This window comes from Chenopodium quinoa, unplaced genomic scaffold, assembly GCF_001683475.1.
Source record: "Chenopodium quinoa cultivar QQ74 unplaced genomic scaffold, ASM168347v1, whole genome shotgun sequence".
Classification (NCBI taxonomy): Eukaryota; Viridiplantae; Streptophyta; class Magnoliopsida; order Caryophyllales; family Amaranthaceae; genus Chenopodium; species Chenopodium quinoa.
The window spans coordinates 1,641,342-1,667,604 of NW_018742205.1; the positions used below are offsets into that span (position 1 = coordinate 1,641,342).

Genomic DNA, 26,263 nt, shown 5'->3' on the forward strand with positions numbered 1-26,263 from the left:
CGAGTTGAATTTGTTGTTGGGTGGTAGTCTCTTGCATGTTAGATGTTGTGCTCATATTTTGAATTTGTCTGTTCAAGAGGGTCTCGCTGAGTTGCAACCATTGCTAAACCCAATTAGAACAGTTATAAAATGGATTAGGATTACTCAGTCAGTTAGAAGAAAGTACATAGCTATGTGTAAAGAGAGAGGTCTTAAGAAAAGACAATGGTCTATTGATACCCCTACCCGTTGGAATTCTACTTTCAAGTTGTTGAGTGATGCTATAAAGTATCGTGATATTTTGACCCAACTTTACAATGAGACTCGTGTTGATCCTACTGAGTTAATAACCGAAAGTCATTGGACTAATGCTTCTTTTGTTCGTGATGTTTTAAATGCTTTTGATAGTGCAACTCATATTTTCTCTTATATTTATGAGCCTAACGTTCATTTAGTCATAATTGAGTGTGTTAAAGTTGTTCACACCATCGAAGAGCATATGAAGATTGATGGACTTCGTCCCGTTCTTGATAGCATGAAACGTAAGTGGCATACTTATTTTAGTGAATTTCCAATCATTTATGGAATTGCTGCTATTCTTGACCCCGGTGTCAAAGCTGAAGGTTTGGAAAATCTTTTAGAATTTTATTATACAAGTTTAAGTATCGATTATGATGTTAGTGAATATATTAACAAATGCAAATCTGTTTTGGGAGACCTTTATGATCATTATGCATCTATTTATGGTTTTGATTTGGCAACACCAACTACTACTAGCACTTCCGATTCTAGATTTGGTTTTCTTGATAAAGTTATGAAAAAAAAACACAAAGCATCTACATCATTCTCATCATCATCTTCTTCAACACTTGCTATTAATGATTATTTGTCATATCAACATGAGACCAACAACAACTTTCAAATTATAAAATGGTGGCAAGAACATAAAAAAAGTTTTCCTATATTGGCGAGAATTGCAAAAGATATACTTGCAGTTCCCGCTTCATCTGTTGCTTCCGAGTCTGCTTTTAGTGCAGGTAGAAGAGTGTTAGATGAAAAAAGATCTCGCTTAACTCCGGAAAGCATTCAAATTTGTGTTTGTAAGAAAGATTGGGATCAAGCTGAAAGAAGAACTCAAGGTTTAAAGGAAGACGAAGACGATGAAGATGATCCTGTGATGATATTGGAGTCGTCAACGGATGATGCAGCTTCCGGGGATGATGATGCAACAAACATGGGTGGCTAGAAAAGTCTAAATCAGGTACGCTAAGAACTACGTGGGCTTTGATTCTTTCGGGATACGTAGGCAACTTATTTTTCGAAAATTACAATTTAATTGCAAAATTAAATTTTAGTTTTCTAAAGATAGGTCCAAGCCCCCCCCCCCCAAATTTCAAAAGAAGTACAATATAAGAACTACGCTGGCTTTGATTCCTTATTTTATAATATAAGGATACGTAGGCATCTTAATTAAGAGCAAGCCATCAAATTGTTAATTTTGTAAAAATTAAAACACCACACAACCCACCCGACCCTAACCCACGAACCCACCCGACCCTAACCCACAAACCCACCCGACCCTAACCCACCTAACCCACAAACCCACCCGACCCTAACCCACTAACCCACCCGACCCTAACCCACCTAACCCACAAACCCACCCGACCCTAACCCACTAACCCACCCTTCGACCCACCCTAACTCACTAACCCACCTTGACCCGTCTAACCCACGAACCTAGCTCGACCCACCCATGACCCGTCTAACCCACAAACCCAGCTCGACCCACCCACGATCCGTCTAACCCACAAACCCAGCTCGACCCACCCACGACTCGTCTAACCCACGAACCTAACCCTGGTGTGTCCAACTTCTCCGACCCAACCCACGACCCGGCCCACCCTACCCTACGTGTGTCGTGCCGTGTGTCATGAAACCCCAACCCGCGACCCACCTAACCCTAACCCAGCTCGCACGACTCGCACGGTGGACACCTCTAATCACCCTATTAAAAATAGTACGTTCCTTTCTACTTTACATTCCACTATAGATGTATTTAGTTTTAAGTTTCATATATGCAATGCATATTATAGAATACTAATTGTTTCGGGTGAAAACAATGGGACCTTGTCGAAGGTCCGATGAAGTGGAGAAGACTAGATTCGATCCAAGTAATGTTGGGCCGAAGGTTTCCTGCACAGTAAACACACGTAAACTAGCCTCGGGGGTGTTGCCGAGGAAGGCCCCTCCGATGCTAAAGTCAGTACAGTGTGTAGAAAGAGAACACTATGCAAGAGAATTAATTGCTTGAGGCTTTGCTTGAATGAATGTACAAATGTAATATTGATGGCTTTTATACCTTTGCATATATGGAGAAGTTGGGCCTTAGCCCAATTGGCTTGCAATGAGGACTGATCTTTGACTTTAGCACAATTGGAGAGATGAACCTTGACCTTGGGCTTTTAATTGGATCATTTAATGCCTAGGCCCAATTGGACTAAATTGGACCCAAACAACTTGCCCCCCAGACCCGATTTGGAAGGATGACGGGTCGGGTTTGATTTAATCAGAAAAGGAGGGAAGTGAATGATTTAATTAATCCAAAAATTTGAATTTAAACCGTAATTAAACCGTAATTAATGAGATAACAACAGTTAAGGCGGATAATTGTGGAAGTTGGACGGATAATGGGCAGTTTAATCGCAAGGTCGTGTGTTTAACGGTTACTTAGTGGGGTATTTAAGAGAAATTGAAACGCGGACTCCCCGAATTCCCATTTCTGGAGATATAATTAGAGGCGCGTCATCTCTCCTCACTTATTCACCAACACAAACCCAGAATTCTCGAGAGAACCCAAGAACTCGCATCAAAACTTCGCAAATTCCCCGAGCATTAAGCTTAGAAACTGAGACTCGCCACTACCAATTCGTAAATCAGCAACTTTCGCTTCAGATTAAGGTAAATTCCTTTGATTTTAGTTTATTTTTCTTCGAATTTGAACTCCTTCCCCTTTTTCGACTTTTTTCTTCGAAATTATCAATGGCGAGAGGAGTTAGGGGTAGAGCCCGTGCTCCAAGAAGAGCAAGGCCAATTCTCGATCCCAGGAACAGGATTGGGACCTGGAATGGACAAAGAGCAGAGTCTGACCCTGCTGAAGGGATTAGGGCGACTCCAATTTCCTCGGCTCCTCCTCAGAGAACGGAGGGGCCGAGCGCTTCTGGGCGGGACGATGAAGTTCCCGCTGTCCGTTGGGATATCCTTCCCGGGTTTTCAGAGTGGGAGGATGCCGAAGTAGCTTCGGCCATGATAAAGAACCGCCCTACTCATGGTGGGTGGAGAATGCCGAACAGTATCGGTTTGCCGAACAAATTGAGTTGCATTACGGCATCCTTGAAGCTGATGGGTATTGGTGCCGAATGCCCGTGGCATCCGATAGAATCCATCGTCCACCCCCGGGGTATGTGGGGGTGTACACAAGACAACTTCAGTATGGGCTGAGGTTCCCTTTGGACGTATTCGTCCGAGACTTGCTGATCCATTACAATATTTCCCTATGTCAGCTAACTCCTATTAGCATCCGAAGGGTGATGACATACTTATGGGTCTGCAAGTTCTTCAGGTATGTGTCGAACCTGCACTGCTTCAAAAAGCTTCATCGGCTAGTGCCAAATATTCAAAGTGGGCACGGAAGTCATGGTTCTGGGTGGTACCGGATTGAGTCTCGGCCCCAGTACCTAACCATGTGGCCGAACGACTCTTTAGACAAGGACTGGAGAGGTCAATGGATTTGGGTTAGGGCACCCACGGACCCGGGCCACCCTTGCGTCTTCAGCGCTCCCCGGTACCTTGCTGAGCCTGATCCCGACATGGGAAGTTTAGGTCCCCCCGCAGATAACGGCCCAGATCCGAACCTTAATCAACAGAATACCTTCGGCAAGCTGCCGAACCGGGGGGGGGGGGGCAGCGGCCGAATGCAGCATATCCCGGAGACTTGGCTCCCCGATACGCATTATGTTTTCCAAGAGAACATGCTAGCAGCTGTCGGCCTCAGCCGAAAGTTTAAGGATGGTAAGCTTCTTCGGCTGGGGCCGAGGCCTTTTAATTATCTCTTTTTCTCCTCTTTCACTTCGCTTTTTTATGCTGTGCCAACCTAACTGAACTGACCTTTCCCCTTTTCTTTTTCAGAGTGGGATGAGACCAACGTCGGCATTAACTACGCTCGTCTTGGCGTCAACCGAGAACGAGCTGTAACTGATCGGGCCCCCTCTATCACTGAACCGAGGCATAGAGAAGTTCATCTAGACTTTTCCCACTTCCAAATTGAGGCTGTTGCTCTGTATCAGAGGCAGAAGCCTTGGTGGAAGAAGAGAGATCCCTGGTTTCAGCTGCTGGACGAAGAAGCTGAAGCTGCCCGTACGGCCGAAGAGGTTGCACGGGTTATTGAAGCTTGTGAAGGAGGAGAAGGGTCCTCCAGGGCTGCTGAAGAAGAAGCTGCAGCTAGGGCAGCTGAAGAAGACGAGGCTTTGCTGAAGACCTCGGTGAGATTTCAGACTTAATTTTATCTGTTTCTGTTTGTTGTTTTGTTGTTGTTTTTGTTTGTTTTTTTTTTTTTACTCACATTCTTCCTCCCCCCCTGTATTTTACAGTCTGAAGAGAGTAATAGACACAGAGAATGGAAAGCCCCTGTTCGTCCCGAAGACCAGATACAAGAAGAGTCCTCAGACTCAGACATGGACGAGCAGCCGCTTCAGAAAAGGCGCTGAAGAATGACCATCATCGGCCCGCATGACTTTCAGAGGAGGCCGATGACCATCGGCGTCGAAATAAGGGAACCCGAGGAAGGCAATGGATCGCCGAGGGTTCCCCGGCCACCACCTCAATCACCTCCAAAGACCCCTCCGCCACCTCCCGAGATGGAGGTGGATCAGAAAACTCCCGAACCTAAGGGAGGGGTCCAAGAAGAAGTTCAAGAGAGTGTTGTTGAGCACAAGAATGAGGATGCCGTGATGCCCAGTGCTGAGGGTTTCACGGCAGACATTGCAAGAGAGGTTGAGGCCTTCGTCCTCACCCCTGAAGAAGAAGAGGTCATAATAATTGACTCTTCTGAGAAGAAGGAGGATGCTGAGCCATCCAAAGTTAAAGAAGCTCCATCGTCATCCTTTCCTTCCTTCCAGACTCTGCAATCTGGAGAAATGGGTTTCTCGGCCCCCCGAATTCCAATCCCAGATCACATCTGGGACTTCATATGGGGTCAGAACCGGGAAGGTGCTGCAGCCTACTTCGGCGATTTTGCTGGCATGTCCGAAGTAGATAGGGCAAGAATCTGGTCGCTGAAGGCCACTGCTGGGATGGGCGAATCCAGCAGATCAGCTCCTGACCCAGCCAGGTCTAGCCAACTGCTGATGATGCAGGTGATTTTCCTTGCCTTTATCTCCTTTAAAATTCAGCTCTTTACTTATCATTATTATTATTATTTTTTATTTTAACTTGTGCTCCTGTTTTCAGTTCGTGCACAATCAGACTCTTACTCTAGAGCTGATAGATACCCTACAAGATAGGGTAGACGCTGCCGAGCACGACAAAAAGGTAGCCGAAGGGGAGTTAAAGCTTGCTAAGCTGAAGCAAGCAGCAGCTGAAGAGAAGCAGCAGAAGGGTGAAGAATATGAGAAAAAAGCTGCTGAAGCCTTCAAAACCTTCTGCGATGCTATGGAGAAGGAAGTTTTTCCCCCACTGATGGAAGGGGAAAAATTCCTCCAAGAGCACATGGGAGTGGACATCTCCAAATTCAAGGCTACCATTGAGAGCCGAATCCAGGAAGGAGCTGCTGCACAAGCTGAAGTGCAGCAACAGCTAGAAGCTCTTGAAGCCAGCAGAATGGCTGCTGAAGAGATGCTCCAAGCCAGGGATGTCCAACTCTCAGAGGCTGCTGCTGTTGCTGAAGCTCAGAGAGCTAAGCTTCAAGAAGCTGAGGATCAGCTGATGGCCAAAAAGGAAGAAGTGGCCCAGGCCCAGACAGAGGCTTCCCAAGTTCAGCAGAAGCTGAATGAGCTGAAAGGTTCCTCCTCAAGCTCGCCGATGAGCTGAAGGAATCCAAGGAAGACTTGGAGGAGACAAAGAAGAAGTTGGCTGATGCTGAGGCTCTACTCAAAGTCCGTGTATATACCCAGGAAGAATATGAAATGGGTTTCAGAAACGGGTTCAGAGTGTGCCAAAGAGTCTGCCTTCATGCTGAGCCGAAGTTGGACTGGTCCAAATGTGCTGAATGGGTCCAGGATCCCGAAGACCCTCATATGAAGTATGCAACTCCAGTCGAATCTGAAATCCTTAAGGCTGAGGAAGCCGAAGAAGAAGCTGAGAGAATGGAGTTGGAGGCTGAACAGAGGGAAAGGGAGGCTCGGCAGAGTGCAAAGCCTGCTTCTTCTGCTGCTGGGGCTGAGACCACCATGGGGCCCAACAATGCTGACCAGTCTGATCCTTGGGCTGAAGCATAGGAACTCGGGCAGTCGTCTTCAGAATCTTGCGGTTCATCATGCGCTCAACTTTAGACTTGTCGCTTTCTGAATTTTTGCCTTGTTTGTTTTTTGCTTCAGCTTGCCTTGTCGTACAAAACAGTTTATTTTTTTGCTTCTGTACGTATTTCGGCAGCTGTTATTTTCCACTTGTGGGCGGCTGCCGATATAGTTTCTTAACTTATTTGAACTTGTAGCTCAATTTCTGAGCATGAATTATTAATTTGATGTTCTTTTCTTCAGCTGCTTTGTTTTTGAATGCTTTACTGTTTCTTCAATTCTGCTGAACATAAACTTGCACTGGTAGTGCTTCTTGCCCCCCCCCCCCAGAAATTGAAGTATGGCTTCAGCTGAATAAACAATTTCTTTATTTCTTAAAAATGGGTATTCGAAACACAGGGCCAACTGAAGGCAATGCTTCGGATAATGGCTTTCTGGGATACAAGGCTCAGTTAAGGCAATATCCCAGAATTGTCCATGGACTCATGCCTTTGGAGAACAAATCTTACAGAAGCTTGACTTCAGCTGAAAGACTAGAGTTCTTTAAAAAGACGAGTTTGTCAACAATCAGAAACCCAGTTACCCGAAGGCGAAGGTTTCAGACGAGGTTGAATAAACAATTTCCAACAGTTGCTGTTATCCTTGATTTTCTGTCTATCATTGAAAAATGGATATCCGAAACACAGGGCCAACTGAAGGCAATGTTTCGGATAATGGCTTTCTGGGATACAAGGCTCAGTTAAGGCAATATCCCAGAATTGTCCATGGACTCATGTCTTTGGAGAACAAGTCTTACTAAAGTTTGACTTCAGCTGAAAGACCAGTGTTCTTTAAAAAGACGAGTTTTGTCAGCAATCTGAAACCCAGTTACCCGAAGGCGAAGGTTTCAGACGAGGCTGAATAAAAAACCCTTAAAGAGTAGATAGAACCAAGAAAACTTTGAAAGGATAAAAAGTTGCGAATATTTATATAAATGGCGGCTCCAAGGCCTTTCATTAATTAAAAATGTACTTACAAAGATTGTTCTGCCCCAAGGGTTTACACATGATATTTTTTCAGTACATCAGCGTTCCAGTGATTTTTCAACTCAGTTCCATCCAACTGCCGAAGTCGGTATGTCCCTGGCTGAAGCTAATCACAGATTTCATAAGGCCCTTCCCATGCAGCTGAGAGTTTCCCATGGATTCGGCCTTTCTGAACTGCAGCAACATTCCGAAGGACAAGGTCTCCAAATTTAAGAGGCCTTGCATGGACCCTTTGGTTATAAAATTTGCTGATTCTCTGCTTATAAGCAGCCATTCTGTCTCGGGCTGAGTCTCTTACTTCGTCGAGGAAATCGAAAGATTCCCTCATCAGTCGCTCATTCTCAGCCGAGAAGTGGTGCACTCGTAGGCTCTCAGAGCCAATTTCCACTGGAAGAACGGCTTCGGCACCATACACCAGTTCAAAAGGTGAATAGCCCGTTGCCTCTTTTTCAGTTGTCCGAAGGGACCAAAGGGTTCCAGGGAGCTCCTCCAGCCACTTGGACTTTTGATCTTCCACCCTCTTTTTGAGGGCATTTAGGATCTGTTTATTTGCAGCTTCGGCTTGTCCGTTACTTTGCGGGTGGCATACCGCTGAATATGCCAGTTTGATGCCGAACTGATCTGTATACCGCTTCAGTGGTAAGTTATCAAATTCCCTCCCATGATCGAAGACAAATACTCTCGGGATGCCAAAACGAGTGATGATATTCTGCCAGATAAATTTTCTGACAGTTTGCTCTGTAATGTTCGAGGCTGCTTCGGCCTCGATCCATTTACTGAAGTAGTCAACATCAACTATCAGCCATTTTTTCTGGTACACAGCCTCTGGAAATGGTCCTAGTATATCCAGTCCCCATTGGGCAAACGGGAGTGGATTAAGGATCGGCTGAAGATCCCTTGCTGGCTGGTGGATAACTGGAGCGTATTTTTGACATTTTTCGCATTTTCGGACCAGCTCCTTAGCATCTGCGATCATGGTGGGCCAGTAATATCCAGCCCTCAATGCCTTGTGGGCTAAGGTCCTTCCCCCAATGTGGTTCCCACAGATGCCGAGGTGAATCTCCCGTAGGATATAATCTGCATCTGTTGGTCCCACGCATTTCAGCAATGGGGCTGAGAAGGACTTTTTCAGAAGTTCCCCCCTGAAGATAATGAACCTTGAGCTAGTTCTCTTCATCTTGGAGGCCAAAGCTTTATCTTCGGGAGTTTCTCCCCGAAGTTTGAAAGCTAGGATGGGGTCCATCCAACTAGGCTCTGGGTCAGCGCAGCACACTTCAGGTACTTCGTCGACACTTCTCTCTCGACGCACTTCTACATATACAGATCTGTTCAGCTCGGTAAGAGTTGAACTGGCAAGTTTGGAGAGTGCATCGGCTTGAGTATTCTGACCCCTTGGGATCAGCTGAACCTCAAAAGTTTTCAGCTCTGCAATGACTGACTTGGTCTTGGCAAGATAAACTATCATGGAGGGCACTTTGGCCTCGTAGCTGCCGCTAATCTGATATGCAACTAGCTGAGAGTCTGTTTTCAGGCAGACATGATCGGCTTCCAGGGAGATGCACAATTCTAGGCCGACGATTGCTGCCTCATATTCGGCTTCGTTGTTCGAGGCCTTAAAAGAAAATTTTAGTGCATACTCGAAGGATTTTCCTTCGGGAGAAGTTATCACTACTCCTGCCCCCGCTTTCGGTGGAAGATCCATCCGTAAACACGGTCCAGACTTTCTTTTCATTGTCTAGCGCTTCTTGGTATGAGCATTCGGCCAAGAAATCCGCTAGAGCTTGAGCCTTAATGGAAGCCCTCGGACGGTAGCTGATGCTGAATTCGGTGAGCTCAAAAGCCCACTTGGCTAGCCTACCAGATTTTTCAACCTTGCCGAGAACTTTTTCCAACGGCTGATCAGTTAAGACCACTATCTAATGGCAGTCAAAATAGGGCCTCAGCTTCCGAGCAGCTACTACTACCGCGAAAGCGACTTTCTCGAGTAGAGGGTAGCGAGTCTCGGCATCCGTCGGTGTATGACTGACAAAGTAGATCGGTTGCTGACTTTTGCTTTCTTCCTTCAGCAGTACTGCACTGATGGTGGCTGGGCTAACGGCCACATACAGGTACAAAGTTTCTCCTTCTGCTGGGCTAGCCAACGTTGGGAGTTGAGCCAGATGCTCCCGAAGCTGTTTAAAGGCGTCTTTTTGCTCTTCTTCCCAAACGAGCTCTTTTGTTTTCGGGAGTTTCAGGGCTTTGAAGAAAGGTAACCCCTTATCCGAAGCTCTGGAAATGAACCTCGAGAAGGCTGCCATTCTTCCGGTGAGCCGCTGAACATCCCGCTTTGTTTTCGGCTCAGGAAGGTCGAGCGCTGCTTTGACTTTGGAGGGATTGGCATCAATCCCCCTTTTGCTGACTATGAACCCAAGGAATTTCCCTGACTTCACGCCGAAGACACACTTCTTCGGATTCAGCTTCATTTGATGCTTTCTTAAGGTGGCGAAAGTTTCAGCCAGGTCCTTAACATGGTCCTTAGATTTTTTGCTTTTGACGATCGAATCGTCGACATAGACTTCCATGTTTCGGCCCTTTTGATCGGCAAAAACTTGATCCACCAGCCTTTGATAGGTTGCCCCCGCATTTTTCAATCCGAAGGGCATCATTTTGTAATTGTACACCCCAACGTTCGTGACGAATGCCGTCTTTGCTCGATCGTCGGGGTGCATGAAGATCTGATGATACCCCGAGAATGCGTCCATGAAACTAAGCAAGGCATGGCCACTTGTCGAATCGACTAGCTGATCGATCCTCGGCAAGGGATAGAAATCCTTCGGACAAGCCTTATTTAGGTCCGTGAAGTCAACGCACATCCTCCAGGTACCATTGGCCTTCTGAACCATCACCACATTTGCCAGCCATTCTGGATATTGGCAAGGTTCGATGAAGCCTGCCTCCAGCAATTTTTTGACCTCGGCTGCGATGTCTCGGTTCTTATTAGCGGAGTAATTCCGCTTCTTTTGCTTAATTGGTCGACACATTGGGTCAACATTAAGCTTATGGGAGATGAGGTCTGGACTTATCCCGGGCATATCAGCTGCCGAGAAAGCAAACACATCTCTGTTGTCCCGAAGGAGCTGAATAAGTTCACAACGGGTGTTCGGATCAAGGTACATCCCGATTGTTACACATTTCTCAACGTCTCCTTCGGCCAACTCAACTATTTCAGTCTGTTGGTCCATGTCCATTGCTGATGGACTGGACTCTTCAGAATCTGGCCTGCTGCCTATGTCAGCAGGTGTTCCAGTATTTTTGTTCTTCGGCTGGCTCTCTGAGTCTTGCTGTTCAGCTGAAGAGCTAGCCTTTTCCCTTTCGGGCCCTTTACCTCTGGGTACAGATCCTTGGACCGAAGCACTTAGGCCTTTTGGCTTTTTTGTGCTTGGCTCTCTTTCTTTTTCTTTCTCCTCCTCATCCTTGTCGTCATCTGGGCGACTACTGGATGGCTTGAGGTAGTTGCACCTTCGGGCGTCCTTTTGGTTGCCCTGTATCCTTTCGGGGAAGCCAGCGTCTGAGACGTAAATCATCAGCTGATGATAAGTTGAGACGACCCCTTGGATCTCATGAATTATGGGTCTCCCCAAAATCACGTTGTACACTGAAGGAGCGTCAATGACCAAAAATTCAATCATGACGTTCCTGGCTGCCTCATCGCAGCCGATGGTGATAGGAAGTGTCACCTTCCCATCTGGATAAGTTGAAGCCCCGTTGAACCCGGATACCGGGTAGGGTACCGGCGTAAGGTGCTTGGGCTTCAGCTTGATTTGATTGTAGGCCTTTCGGAACAGAATGTTTGCTCCGCTGCCACCGTCAACAAGGACCTTACTGACGTCGTGGTTGGCCACCGTGGCGATGATCACCAACGGATCCTCGTGAGGGAACGTTACCCCCCGGCAGTCGGCGGCTGTGAACGTCATGTTCGGCACCGGCGATTGGGGAGACTGAATGTCAGCGTTGTTCACCTGGTGAGTCAAAGCCCTAAGGTGTCGCTTGTGCTCCCTCCGAGAGCATATTCCTCCCGAGATAACATTGATCGGAGAGAATTTCCCCTCCGGCTTTTTACTGTTCTTCCGGGGGAAGTCGAGGTCTTGCCGAGAGTCCTTTGCTGACTTCTCGGACTCTTTTTTCTCGCGGTGATCCGCGATGTATTTTTTCAAGTATCCCTTCCGGACCATGTCCTCTATCTGGTCCTTCAGTTGGATACACTCCTCAGTGTTGTGTCCCGCAGATTCGTGGAACTCGCACCACTGATTTTTATTTTTTCGCTGATACCACTCTGGGAGTGGTCTCGGCTTTCGGTAACTCTGCTCCTCCTTCGTCACGCTGTAAATTTTGGCGCGTGGAAGAGAGAGCGGAGTGTAGGACTCGTATCTGCCTGTGTATGAGGCAGATTTTTCCTTCTTTGGGTCGCTAGCCGAAGATTGCTCCGAGGCCTTTGACTTTCCCTTTGCCTTATGGCCTTGGCCTTCAGACAAGGGTATTTGTCTTTGTTTCCCTCCCTCGAATTGAGGTTGGGTTTTCGCTTTGTTCCATTCTTCGGCTCGGATGAACTTATCCGAGGCATTCAGAGCTTCCTCCAAGGTCTGCGGGGTATGCATGACCATGAAGTCTAGGAACTTCCCGGGCTGAAGGCCATTCTGCATTGCAAAAACGGCTAGCCTCTGGTCCAGCTGAGAGACGCTTGATGACTCGTTACTGAAGCGGGTCAGATATTCTCGGAGGCTTTCGGTTTCCCCCTGTTGCAGACTCATGAGTTCTGCAGTAGTCTTCTCTCGGCGGTTTGCCGTGGAAAACTTGCTCCTAAATTTGGAGGACAGATCATCCCACCCTGTTATGGAGCCTTGCTTTACTCCCTTGGAGATCCACGCTTGCGCGACCCCCTTGAGAGTGGTTGGGAAATATTTGCACCAAGTCGCTTCGGATCTGGGGCAAAGATGCATATGAGTCTCATACGAGGCCACGTGGTCCTTCGGATCCGAGGTCCCGTCATATGTGATGTGCGGCGGTATTTTAACCGTGGGCACGCGCTCTTCCAGTATCCATTGCTCGAATGGAGAACTGACGGGTAGCATAACGGCCTTGCCCTTGTTCCTGGCCGAAGGGACCGCGCTCCGCCCTCTTAGAGAGGTAGGAGTGGTTTTCGTCCCTGGCTGGGAAGTCTGGGCCTCGGCCGCAGGGAACGAGAGGCGACTGTGCACGCTCGGTTCCTTGCCGCCGAGTCGGTCGAGGACGCTTCGGCGAACAGTCTCAGGTTGTTCTCGGTGAGTAGATTCTGGCCGAGAAGCTGAGCTGCTGCTCTTATGCGTTTCTGGTCGGGAGGATGAGGATCCTTTGAAAAATTGAGGGTTCTTTTTCCTCTCTTTTTCAGTTTTCCAGGTATCCTCTTCCCACTCTCCCAGTTCCCGGGAGGAAGGAAGCTTCCCACCATCATGGCCTAGCTTCCTCCGTTGATGCCGGGTATGCGGAGGAGTTCGATCACGAGGTGGTGGCATATTTTGTGCCCTCATTGCCTCCATGAGCACTGCCAGCGCTCTTGCCACCTCCTCCGAGCTGGGCCCCGCCAAAGGGGTCCTCGGCCGAGTATGGGAATGAGAGCGCACAGTCGATGGTTGGCTTTGGGGCACTGAATGTGTCCTATGATCGGACTCACCCCTGCTAGACCGAGAGTGACTCGGCCTATGATGAGAGTTATGAATTACGGGAGAAAGGGAATCCTCCCTGTATGATCCTCCCCCCGAGCTGGCACCCTTGGGAGAGTTCCGGTCCGGCGAGGGTGATGGTGTAGGGGTTTTAGGCTTTTCGCCTGCTCCTTGACGGAGGCCTTTGCTCTTGCGGTTCTTAGCCATTGCTACTAAGATTATTGCAAGATGATCTTGGTTAGAAATTTGGCTTAAAGATTTTTGAAAGTCCTCCCCACAGACGGCGCCAAATTGTTTCGGGTGAAAACAATGGGACCTTGTCGAAGGTCCGATGAAGTGGAGAAGACTAGATTCGATCCAAGTAATGTTGGGCCGAAGGTTTCCTGCACAGTAAACACACGTAAACTAGCCTCGGGGGTGTTGCCGAGGAAGGCCCCTCCGATGCTAAAGTCAGTACAGTGTGTAGAAAGAGAACACTATGCAAGAGAATTAATTGCTTGAGGCTTTGCTTGAATGAATGTACAAATGTAATATTGATGGCTTTTATACCTTTGCATATATGGAGAAGTTGGGTCTTAGCCCAATTGGCTTGCAATGAGGACTGATCTTTGACTTTAGCACAATTGGAGAGATGAACCTTGACCTTGGGCTTTTAATTGGATCATTTAATGCCTAGGTCCAATTGGACTAAATTGGACCCAAACACTAATAATTAGAGTAAGTTAAAGAATATTAATATTAAAAAATAAAATTTGCAAGTTCGACTAAACTGCTATAAGATGTTGTTTTCCACAATATGACATACGTTTATTTATTTTATTTTATTTTGTAAAAATTTTGATAGACTTTTAGCTATGTTTTACTTTAAATATACTTTTTTAGTGCTTTTAAAATGCGGAATTCTTATTTAACACTACTATTAAAATATTTTTTACGGATTACTATTTTTATATAAAATTGAAATACTAAGCAAAAATACAAATATAAAAACAATTATTATAAAACATTATACAGCTATATATCGCAGGGTTTAATTACTTTAATACTAGTTTAAATATTAAAAACACACGTGTAAAAGAAGGATAAAAAAGATAAATTTTTAACCCTTTAGAAAAACTGAAAGGACAATGTTAGCCACTACTCGTAATTTGTGTACTTTCTATTTATATTTTATATGGAAAGTTCCAAGATTCAGCCTCTCAAATTGGGGAAGCAAGAAATGAAGAAATAGTGGTGTCATTTCTGATCTCTCACTTAAATCATCCAATTTTAGATAAAACCGGAAATTTGAGATTTGCAACATTAATGGAGGAATTACCAGTCGAGCTTTGCCTTAAGATCTTCTGTTTCTTGGATTATCAAAATTTGTCAACTGCTCAACAAGGTTAGTTAACAACCAACCAATTTTTTCAACAACCAATACTTTTAAAATGGAATTATTTCATTTTCATGCTGGAATTCTCTCGTTTTTCTTTTCATTGGTTAATTTTATGTTAATTTTGTGTTTTATGATGGTCTAGGTTATATAATTCGTGCAATTATAATGTTGACTTTGGCAATATGGTTAAGAGATCTGAATTGAGGAACCTGAATTTGTTAAAATAATTGCCAATTTCAGACCTTTGTGATGTTATTTGTTGATGAATGTTGTTTTTTTTTTTTTTTTTTTTTTTTTTTTTTTTTTTTTGTGGGAATTAAGGAATGATCAGTTTGGAAGTAATTAGATTGCAGGTATCAGTTTGGAACTCGGATCCTTGTCCCTCTTTTTGTCCATTTCTTTTGACAGGTGTGAACTATATCATCATCTGGATATTGAGGACAGTCTTTGAGGTCATAGATTTCAGTATTTCACTAAACTTAATTAGGCTGCATATTGTAGTTTTATGAAGGTTGAGTACCTCTATGATTATTTAAATTAGCTCGGTAGAAATCACAAGATGTTAGAATATATTTACTATACATATAATCTTCCTTAATTGTAGCTCTTAGTCAATTGAATCCTTGATCACAGTCCTGTAATTATTTCTTTACTATCTTTTGCCTAGATTATAGCATTGTATTCCATGTATAAATTGGGTTGAACATGAATACAGAAGGCAACGAGTTCAATCTCTTTCACAAGACTTGATCGTATTTTGTTGATCAGTAGGTATGATGAAAGAAAAAGGGAGCATTATTGGGCATGTGTGTTTTATTTAGGGGTATACTTCTATCTAGTGTGCTCTCAGTTGAGTGAATGTGGATCTTTGGTGTAAAGTTTGCAGGAAATGGAAAGTCTTGGGCTCTGATAACATTTTATGGGCTAACCTCTTCAAGGAGAGGTGGGGTGAAGATCGTGCTGTGTTCTACACTCCAACTGATTCCAAGTCATGGAAAGATGTGTATATAGTGCAAGACCGTTGTGATCGTGTTGGATTGTAAGTTTCAAATGCTCTATGGTTCCATTCCATATCTTTATTTCTAGATTTCGCATGCAATACGCCCTATGTTTTTGCATGTACCTGAAACTGGAATTATAAAAGAGAAGAAGCTAGCATATAGCAGCTTTGGTAGTGTGTTTATTTGATTCTGTTGACTGTCCTGTCATTTCTTGAATCTGAAATCTGTTTGGTGATTTCAGAGGATTGATGATAATTAGGGAGGGAGCTGATTATTACGTAATATACCGTGGTGAAATTCAAAGTTATTTGGGTTCAAGGAGACAGAGGAAGGGGCAGGAGGCCAGCACTTTGAGCAGACAGGGTGAACTTGCTCAGGAAGGGTCTTTGGTAGGAGGACCCAACTATGGGATCCTAGAGAGCATCCTTTTCTTCATTGGGGATCTGGAGGTCGCTTCTAACAAAGCAAAACAAAGCCGATTAATGTGAATGAATTGAAGTGTACAAGCCCTTATGTTAACCACAATGTCTGTAAGCTTACTTCTCTGTTGTATATGTATAACAAATCTTCGCTTGTAAATCTCAGTGGATGATTTGTGTCTGTTCATTCCTTCTGTAAAGTTTAAGTTGGTCGAACCATCTATTGTTAAAAAAATGGTTCTATATGTATGAGATGATTATTTTCGTCTCTTAGTAGACTGAAAATAGTTGTCACATAATTTAGCTTCTTACAATTAAGGACAAGTGACATTACTCTGTAATTCAAAATAACCTTTTAACTGTATATGATAATTGATAAAGTGTTAAGTAATTTTTACCTCGTCAATTTTTATTTTTATATTTTTTTGGATGTTTGATTATTAGGAAATCCCATTACGTTTTTTTTGGGGTGCGAAAAGGGCAATACATATAACACTACTTGTTACGAGTATAAGAAAGATAAGCTTTTTCTGTGGAACTTGTTCTCCATTGCAAATTAATCTTGTTAATGCTTGTTTACGCTTTTTTCTGTGGAATTAGTTCTCCATTGCAAAGTAATCTTGTTAATGCCATCATTTGTTAGGGACCGACTTTAATCTTTAATTTATCTCACTACATAATTTATTAGTACTTTCTATTTATTAATAATTTATATGAGTGTATGATTATTCGACGAAACAGAGGCAAAAAATGATTTTGCTAGATATAGTTGATTATTTGCCCCAAAGAAAGCAACAGTTATCTGGAAGATTGGTAAATCAAAAGGCCAAATATGAAGATGAAGATGTAGATTATGAAAGTAACTAGTATGAAACATGTCAACGCTTGAACAAACTTTTTTTTTTCTTTCTCTACTAGTCTGTGAACAGACTAAACAAGAACAATTGGATATGAAACTTCTCGATTGCTCTCAAATAAATTGTGATAACAATCTCATAATCACTTGCTCTAATTGTTTTGCAAAAGAAATTGCTTACAAAATCAATTCAATATTAAGAGGAAAAAAAAAATTCTCCAAAAAAATCAAGGGACAAAAATACATTATATGATCAACTGTTCAATTGCATAACAAATAATGTGGAGCCTAAAGAAAAAATTGGCATATACTCACGGACTCACCATCCTCTGAACTCTTGGATAGGAGAGGACGGGAGGTTATAGGGTAAAAAAAATCGCCACCTAATGCATTAGTGAACAGCTATGCAGACTCAAAACTACATACTACTTCTGCAGTACTGAAGTACCTTGTATTTCCGTGTATTCTTACTCGAGTTTGGAGCAGCAAAACTAATTCTTATAAGAATGATCACCATTTAAACATCAATATGCTTCTGAGATGTAGCTGTATTGACTCTATCATGACGCTTTTCATGGGTTTTATATCAATCTTTCGCGCCTATTACTTCTCAAGCTTAGATGCTCAATGGCTCAGCTTCAGTATCTCTTTCCTTGAGTCCATATTCTGTCTCTGTTGATAGATTGATACCAGTATTATAAAGCAGTAAAGCTAGATTGGCATAAGAATAACAAGAACCATTATTAGAAAGCAAATGAGCGTTCATTCTACTTACTAGGTTTTTCAGAAATCACCATGAGTCGCCTCTGCAATATAGAGGCCACGAAGAGGAAGATTGAGCACATGCCAAACATGACAGTGATGGGAAATGCATTGACCTTCAAAGACACAAATAAACATGAGTTAGAAACAGAGCAAGAGGCAAAGAGATTGGGTGGAATATATGATGAGACTGAATAACGATTAATTGTAATACAGAACCACACACAGTGACACTCTACATCCACCAAAACAAAAACAAACTTAGATGAAATTAAAATAGAACAAACAAAAATATAAAGAGGAATGCAGAATTAGTTCACATGGTAACATAAATATTTTTTGAAAAATTAATACTGAGGTAAGGATATTTGGTGACATACGTTATATAGAACAACGCAGACAAAGATATTAAGTGGAATGCGGAAGAAGTTCATGATAGTACTCCTAGCTTCCTCTGGAATATACTGGGATCTCATCTTCATGATAGATGGCCAAAATATTCCCACACATGCTTCAAAAGCACAGAAGCCGAGAACCTGGATACAACCTGAAAAACTGATGCCACCACCCCTCACCTTTGACGGCTCTACAAGGAACTGTAAGAATAAGAAAGTCAGAACTATTACAAGAAAAATTCAAATCCAATCTAGTTTGATATCGGAAGTGGAGGTCAACATACATTTGTCACAATTGGTAGCAAGAGAGAGACAGCAGAGATGGAGAAAACCACTTGCATATAGCTCTCAACTCTAGGAGATGAACGAGCCAAAAGCCGAGATGCAATGGAGCTTCCCAACATTGAAGCCAGCATGAAAGTTGCAAATATAAACCCATGTGGAATTTCCTCATCATTTGGGCTCAATGCAGGGGTCCAGAGGAATACAAAGGTATACATAGAACCCTCAAACAATGACTGAATGGCTCCAAGTAAAGCTATTTTCTCATCTGAGCATATATAAATAGCATTTATCCACAAATTAGATATCAAAAGGACTGAAAAGAATCTAGTCACAAATATTACAAATTTACAATCACTAAAGATCATATTTTTTACACATCCTATAATTTTCACATTTAAGAAAGTACCAAATAAGTCAGCAGCTCAAAACTAAGATTAGATTACAGGGAATAATGATTGGAAATATAACATACAGAAATACAGGGCATCTACCGTCATGTTTCAAGAAAAACTTACCCGAAGCAATAGCTATTGCAGCACCCTTGAATTGTGCAAGCAAGTCCTTATTCTCTGAAGGGTCTCCATAGTTCTCAGTCCATGATGATAAAATGATGGCCATGCCTATAGCAAGAAGACATGCTGCAGCATCAAAGGGCGCTACAGGCCCAAGCCCGAATGTATCCACCAATAAATTTCCAAACAAGCCAGAAAGAATAGCGACAAGACCGTTTCCAAGAAAAATTGCTTTTGAGAAAGTTACAGAGAGCCATTGTTGTTCAAAGCCCCTCTACATAAATCATAGGAGAGAAGAAAGCCATAGTCAATAGAATAGATAGCCAGAAGATAAAGTATTCAGGGGCATGTTCAAAGTGGACAGAACTAGAGAAAAGGCAAAGACGCAACAAACAAATAAGCATCAACTCAAGGATAAAAGAAACAAATTGAGATGCAACAAGCCAAATATAAATTAGACAACACTCAAATTCAAAGTAAACTAAATCAGACAAAGTGCAGAAATTCACTGACCATATAAGCATCAAACCAGGGATATAGTAATATTTTTTTTTTTAAAGAAAATTAAAAAAAAACAACTATTATTATTAAGATGCACCAAGCCAGATATACATAATCCAACCATTATGATTAGAATTTCATGCAAAGAAACAATATTCTTTAAAGACCGAATCATAACCCCAAAGAAAATAAGTGCAGGAAATAATCAAATACGAGTAGTAAACACTTTTGAAACATTTTTTTATTTTTATATTTTTTCAAAATAGAAAGTGTTAAAAGCATAAAACAAACATCCATGTGGTAGTACACATATCTGACCCTAAATCTTTTTTATCAACGAAAATTATACTTCATGCAAACTAATTAGCACAGCTAGCCAACCATAAAAGGGAACCACATTTTGGCCATCCATATGGTTGCTTAGTTTCTTTTGCTACTCCATATAAAGTACAACCACTTTTGTTCAATATTTCCAAAGGCACTATAGTGGCATGAACTTCTGTTTTCACAAATCAGGAATTACAAATGTCATTATGTCATGAAGACACAGGAGGTATTGTATAAGATAGGATTTCAAACAAATGTATTTATGCCAAGAAAGCAGATATAATCATGCCAAGTGATCTGAAACTCACCTTGTTGTGCTCTGCAACAAGCCATGACTCGAATGCAGAGAATAGCAGTGATGTGGCAATGCCTCCTAGTATTCGGCCCAGCATCAAGACTTTGTATTGAGGAGAATGTTTGGTGATGCAACTCAAGATGTAGGTTATGCAATAAGTCACACATGCCCTCTTCCGGCCCCTAAATTTTTGCACAGTATTAAGATTTAAGAGAAAAGTAAAAAGCAATAGAACATTAAGAAGTATCAGAAAAAAAAGTAGAAGGAACTATTACTGTTTGTCAGCCAGAGATCCGACAATAGTCCCAAATAACATGGAGGATCCAAACCCAGCAATAAATAGCTGTCCAATGTCCCCTTTCCCAAAACCATAAGTACTATATAGGTAGTATACATAAGGACCCTGCAACCAGTCGCCAGCTGTTCACATATAAACCGTTCAATTAAAATCACTCTTACATTCTCATCCACAATTCAATGGCCAAGTAAGAACAATTCAGCCTATGGATGCACTGATTGTGCTTGAGCTAGCCCCTCTCAAAGAACTAGAAGCAGGTTAGAGACGGTAAGAAAATTAAAGAATCTTCTGGGCAAGACAAGCAATTGACTTCAATCCAGATTGGAGATGGGAAATGAACATGCAATGGTACAAAAGCCGTAATAAAACATTATTGCAAAGTCATCATCTCATAATAAACAAGAAAATATATGATTAAACATAGCCCACATACTCTAATACCATCAACATGTAGTGCATATAGCTGCAACCAATAAACCCCTAAAGCAACTCCAACATTATGACTAATTACATGACCTTTCATAGTTTCTACAAGAAGGAAATTCTGAGCTTTTACCTTCATACTCTTGGTCATTGATTCTAAGAAGTCATGTTTCTAGAAATCAGTAACTGTTTTTGTACAGCATACCTGAACTAGTATTACTGAACTCCTGACGTGCGTACCAAGGGATCTATATTACCATGATTTCATAAGCTAAAAGTACCTTTCATAGCTTATGAGGAAACATTACTTTGCAAGCCGGGGCAACCACTCAGTTTATCTCACAACTTGGCCTTGATCACAAGAATGCATAATCTTTCAATGTATCTGGATACTCTCTTCAAACAATTGTCATTTAAGACTTTCCCTCAAACGGTAACAAATTGAATAAATTACCCAAATCTTATTCAATCACGTGCATTTAAATGATGGTTGTAGATTACAAATGAGGTTAAAGTCAGGGTAATACAAGGAATGAGGTCAAACTTTTACATTGAAATTGTCATTTAATTCTTCTTTCAAATAAACATCTCTACAACGACACTTATGTTGGATCAAAGGAAGAATAAAATTATGGTTTCGGGATAGAATTTTTTTTTCCAAAAGTTGAATTAGAAAGAAATTTAGAACTAAACTCCCAGCTAGTGGGACTATGGGAGAGCAAAAACCATATTCCCAATCTATATATATATTTTATTATTCTTATTCCAGTGTATAGAGAGCCACAAAGACGACAATGTAGACGTGATTTGATCCCACATTACGTCCATACCACCCCCACGACTTAAACCAAGCCTTAGCTATTTATCGATACCAATTAAGGCACAAAAAAATAAATATCCAAAGCAATAACCCACATTAATTTTACTTTAAGTTTCATCTTCAATAGTTCACCTACAAAATCTACATTGACATCAATTCTTTTGGACCCACATAATACAATGACGATTATTTAATTTTAAGAAACAAATCAATCCAAATCTACCAAACATCGATCCAACAACAATAAAAGTGCATATAAATCATCACAAAAACATAACAAACATCAGATCAAACCTCAAACAAATCAAAATTCAACCAAACAACCTAAATTTGTAAAAAAAGTAAATTGAACCCCACAAAATCTACAAAATCAAACGAAAATGCAAGAATAAGATCTAGAAATTAAAAGGGGTGAATAATTAAACATTACCCATCATAAGAGAATAAACAAGAACATAATTATTTTTGAAGGCATTGAAAGCGGAAGAAGTATGGATACGATCTTTATTGTTCTTGCTTAGCTCAATTGCTGCGACAACAGCAGCAAGGGATCCAAAAACCAGGTAAAAAAACCACTCCATTTTTACGAATTGAAGAAAGTTAGGAGAGAGAATTTGAAGAGAAAAGAAATGAATTAATCTCTGGAATTCTGGGAGAAATGGAACTCAAGCAGTGAGATTATATAAACAGAGAGAGACGCGAGTTTGTTGATGTTGAGGAGAAGAGAGGACACGTGGCGGAATGAGGGGAAGCGTGAAGAAGGGCGTAATTTAGTAAAATTGGGTGTCGGTGGATATTGAATTTGGTTGGTCCACGTCCACTCTTAATTTAATGCTTAATTAATCACTACACTCACTCACTCACTGAGCTCACTCACTATAGTGTCGTTCGGTCGATCTGCACTATTAAAATAGTTTATCTATATTTGGATTAGAAATATTAATTTTGATTTAATTATGGAGTTATGGACTTATGGTGAATTATTGAGCCAATGTGCCATTAATAATGGTGCTAGCTTGTTCAAGATCTAAAGGGTAAGCATGCAAATTAAACTCGCTAAGGGTTAAGTTGAAGAGTTGCGTTTGCTATAACAGAACACAACTAAATAGCATTATTTTCATCTTTTATAGATTGTTTTATACAAAGTAATATTTGAGTGAGCAATATCAAGAATATAGATGGTTCTCATATTTTGTATGTACAACCGATTGTACCTTGTGCATGGTATAACCAAGAATATCATTGTGTATATTTTGAAAGATATAACTAATAACTAATTGTACATTGAAGTTTCTCTTCAATATTATCCTTTCAATAAATCTTGGTCAAGTAAATAAGTTATTGTGTAGATTAGTCACCACAAGCTTTGTTTGATATATTTTTTGTAAAAAAAAAAAATATAAATGACAAAAACTAGATTGCTCAACTTCTTCTCATAGACTTTGGCTCAAATTATTTCACACTACTTTTTACATTTTTTTTTTGGTAAATAACCTATAATCAGCTCCGTATCTATCAATCATCTTCACATAAACTTGTACAGAATTAAATGCTACTGACTACATGAAATAATCAATATAGATAATTAACAAGTAGATCATACAAGTCAAATGAATTAGACTATAGCTAGCAAACAAGGCTCATATCATGGCTTGAAAAGTCACGAAACAAAATGCTTTTTAGATAAGTATGTGTTAACTCGATGTATAAGTAGCAACAATGTATGTGTTTTCACATGCCAATAAGTGTGTGGACTCGATGTATAATTAAGGTTATAGGATGGTGTTGATATATCTATATATTTTTTTAGGTAAGAAATGCAAACGTTAGATGTTAATGTGCATATAACAAGTACTTGGTATTAGGTATTTCAGCTCAAATACACCTCTATTATGAATGCTACGTATACTCGAGTAAAATACTCTTGAAACTATTGCTATTTTAATCAAATGGATTATAAATCCAAAATTGTGTGCTGTAATTCCTTCTAAGAATAATTGCCATAGTACATACATTCATGTGCTTATCATAGTCCATAAGAATTAAAATCATATCATAAGAAAAGACATGGGGCAAAATGGGGATGAGGATATATCCAATTAAGATTATCGCACCAACGGACCACCACAAATACAGATTGTTCGCTCATTAAAATATCTTCATCAGGCTATTTGTGGTCCTACCACTTGAACAAAACATCAATCTTATTTTCTGTAATCAAAGAACTGCAGTTTCTAACCCAAAATAAACTCCAAACTTATTGATTCTAACTTTGAAGCATTAAAGTATATAAAAAAAATGGCCACTTTCACTTCAATCACCCAGCACCAATCGATATCGTCGTCCTTATACCAAAAATTTCATGACTCAACACATCCTTACTCCTCAAAATCTAGTCTGTCCTCCTCTCTGATGGTCAGTTCAGCAAGAACTCCTGCAGGTAGCTTACACTACCGCGGCTCACCAATGGGTTTAAGCATCCGTAATGCGGCTACTAAACAAGCTAAATCACCAGGTATTTCAAACCTATCATCCTCATGAATGTCATGATGATAATTTAGGTATTAAAGATTCATTGATAGCAAGGGTTTTCTGATACGATATTACTTACTGCCTTTTTCTGACTTTCTGATGACTTTGTCTTGGAGTGATTAGCTGAAGAAGAGTGGAAGGTTAAGCGTGAAGTTTTGCTTCAGAACAAGGTAATTCACTTTCCCTGCAGATTTCTTTTTCCCAACCTCAGGACATATCAGATTAAATGATGAACTAAACAAACCCATGGAAGCCTATGATTTCCGAGGTCGTTCATCAACTCCCAGATGATGATCATCACAGTAAAAGAATGATTGGGGGGGGACAGGGCAGGGAAAGGATAGCACCTAGTTCAGATTTCAGAGACTTCTTGAGTATATATATTAAAGTAATGATATATGCTACAGAATGCAAATAACAAATATTTTGTTTATTAGGAGTAATTCCTTTGACTACTCATTACCAGTTTACCACCTAAACATATAACTTGGGTATGAGCAATCATGAAAATGCATGGAGAATAAAGTGTGTTTAAAATACATACAAGTCATAAATCACCTAATATATTCATATGGGATATATATACATGATTAAAAATTTATTATCAGTTTTTTCAATTTTAAAAGTCAGACAAATTCCTTTCTGACATCTGCATATCTGACTAATCTGAGATTTAAGTCTGATTAGCATGAGACAAAACTACATCCATTATAGCACAATAATCTAGGATTCAAAACAAAAAGTTCATCACAAAAGATTGGTGTGAGAGAAATAGTCAGTACCTAGCACTAGATGGAGTTTGTGTAAGATTCCGTTTCTGAGACTCATGCCAGTCTTAAGATAAGAATATAGCAAGAGACAGTTACACGAGGGAGTGATTTGCAAGACATTCATAAATGGCATAACAAGTCCTATATCTGGTTTCCTCAGGTAAGAAGTGTAGATGTTAAAGAAGCTCTGCGCCTGCAGAAGGAGAATAAGTTTGTGATGCTCGATGTACGACCAGAGGCAGAGTTTAAACAGGTTAGTCTGCTAACTTGGTTGCATTTAACTAAACTTAATGCAGTCTGAACTCTGAAACTCAGGCAACACAGAAACGTAAATTTCACCACCACAATTGGATAAAGAGACACTTGCCGATGATTCAAAGATTCACAAAGTTTTGAGTTAATTTAAAGTTTCAAATTTTGTGCAGGGTCACCCACCAGAAGCAATTAATGTGCAAATATACAGGCTTATAAAGGAATGGACAGCATGGGACATTGCTAGGCGAGCTGCATTTGCATTTTTTGGCATCTTTTCAGGCACAGAAGAAAATCCTAATTTCCTACAAGGTAATGAGCAGATTTCAGATCATCAGAATTACTTGAAAAATGCAGGCAACCCCAGAACCAACTAATCATTTGCTTTACACTAACAGAGGTTGAATCAAAAATAGACAAAAATGCCAAGATTATAGTGGCCTGCTCAGCTGGAGGCACTATGAAACCCTCCCCAAATCTTCCTGAAGGTCAACAATCAAGGTACACAAACCACTTAAGATATTTCCCCATATTTGATGCATTTGGTTGCATGTTCAACAAACTTTCTTCCTTATCTTAACATAGGCATGCCATACAAAACTACATCTTTTCTAGACCTCGACTAAACAACAATAAAAACTTCCACTCTTTCACATAGCATATATGTGGTCATGATTCAAAAAAATAAAATACTTTGCTATCATCTCCTGGTTTCTTTTCCTAGTAGGCTTGTACTTCTAGACTCCTAGTTTCTGCTCTACAATCTATTACATTAGTTGCTCACACTAATACCATCTGCAAAACTTTATATCCAGGTCTTTGATAGCAGCATACTTGCTTGTACTCAATGGATACAAGAACGTCTTTCATCTAGAAGGAGGTCTTTACAATTGGTCCAAAGAAGATCTGCCACTAGTTTCAGAAGAATAACTTGCAAGTTACAAATATAACGTCGAGGAGATTAATTTTGTACGTGTGATAGATAGCTTTTGTGTATAGACAATGAGTTTGCCTTACTTAGAGGTGCAGCTTATCTTTTTCACCATGACCCATGCATTTCCTGTACAGTTGTCATTGAGAAACTTGCACCTCTGCAATGGTGAATGTAGACTACCACTACATATAATCAACTTTGGGAAGATGATTATAAATCTAGGATCAGTAAAGAACCAATCACCTCAGCATGGGTTAAAAAAGATAAAAATTATGTACTTGCCTAATAATGATAAACGATGAAGCCTAAAAGGAT

At 41.2% G+C, this 26,263-nt stretch overlaps 3 protein-coding genes across 3 annotated transcripts; 2 read left to right on the forward strand and 1 right to left on the reverse strand.

Moving 5' to 3' along the window:
• Window positions 1–14,351: 14,351 nt before the first annotated feature.
• Window positions 14,352–16,377, forward strand: LOC110728295. The gene is made up of 3 exons (XM_021907970.1): window positions 14,352–14,572; window positions 15,446–15,605; window positions 15,809–16,377. Exons 1-3 carry the CDS (start codon window positions 14,494–14,496, stop codon window positions 16,053–16,055), a joined length of 486 nt encoding a protein of 161 aa, XP_021763662.1. The 5' UTR covers window positions 14,352–14,493; the 3' UTR covers window positions 16,056–16,377.
• A 553-nt stretch (window positions 16,378–16,930) lies between these two features.
• Window positions 16,931–22,642, reverse strand: LOC110728304 (molybdate-anion transporter-like). Its single transcript, XM_021907974.1, has 8 exons — window positions 21,891–22,642; window positions 20,195–20,339; window positions 19,933–20,101; window positions 18,800–19,070; window positions 18,284–18,549; window positions 17,985–18,200; window positions 17,618–17,720; window positions 16,931–17,514 (listed from the first exon to the last, which is right to left on the reverse strand). Exons 1-8 carry the CDS (start codon window positions 22,039–22,041, stop codon window positions 17,459–17,461), a joined length of 1,377 nt encoding a protein of 458 aa, XP_021763666.1. The 5' UTR covers window positions 22,042–22,642; the 3' UTR covers window positions 16,931–17,458.
• A 993-nt stretch (window positions 22,643–23,635) lies between these two features.
• On the forward strand, window positions 23,636–26,144 carry LOC110728325 (rhodanese-like domain-containing protein 14, chloroplastic). Its single transcript, XM_021907986.1, has 6 exons — window positions 23,636–23,975; window positions 24,116–24,162; window positions 24,923–25,015; window positions 25,188–25,326; window positions 25,413–25,515; window positions 25,830–26,144. The coding sequence occupies exons 1-6, from the start codon at window positions 23,759–23,761 to the stop codon at window positions 25,942–25,944; spliced, it is 714 nt and encodes a 237-aa protein (XP_021763678.1). The 5' UTR covers window positions 23,636–23,758; the 3' UTR covers window positions 25,945–26,144.
• The last annotated feature ends 119 nt before the right edge of the window (window positions 26,145–26,263 follow it).

Coding starts and splice junctions, on each gene's coding strand:
- LOC110728295 (XM_021907970.1), top strand. CDS start 14,494: ATGGAGGAATTACCAGTCGAGCTTTGCCTTAAGATCTTCTGTTTCTTG. Junction 14,573..15,445: donor TTTGTCAACTGCTCAACAAG/GTTAGTTAACAA, acceptor TTTGGTGTAAAG/TTTGCAGGAAATGGAAAGTC. Junction 15,606..15,808: donor CGTTGTGATCGTGTTGGATT/GTAAGTTTCAAA, acceptor TGGTGATTTCAG/AGGATTGATGATAATTAGGG.
- LOC110728304 (XM_021907974.1), bottom strand. CDS start 22,041: ATGGAGTGGTTTTTTTACCTGGTTTTTGGATCCCTTGCTGCTGTTGTC. Junction 20,102..20,194: donor GGATCTCTGGCTGACAAACA/GTAATAGTTCCT, acceptor GCAAAAATTTAG/GGGCCGGAAGAGGGCATGTG. Junction 17,515..17,617: donor GGTGATTTCTGAAAAACCTA/GTAAGTAGAATG, acceptor ATCTATCAACAG/AGACAGAATATGGACTCAAG.
- LOC110728325 (XM_021907986.1), top strand. CDS start 23,759: ATGGCCACTTTCACTTCAATCACCCAGCACCAATCGATATCGTCGTCC. Junction 23,976..24,115: donor TAAACAAGCTAAATCACCAG/GTATTTCAAACC, acceptor TGGAGTGATTAG/CTGAAGAAGAGTGGAAGGTT. Junction 25,516..25,829: donor CCTGAAGGTCAACAATCAAG/GTACACAAACCA, acceptor CTTTATATCCAG/GTCTTTGATAGCAGCATACT.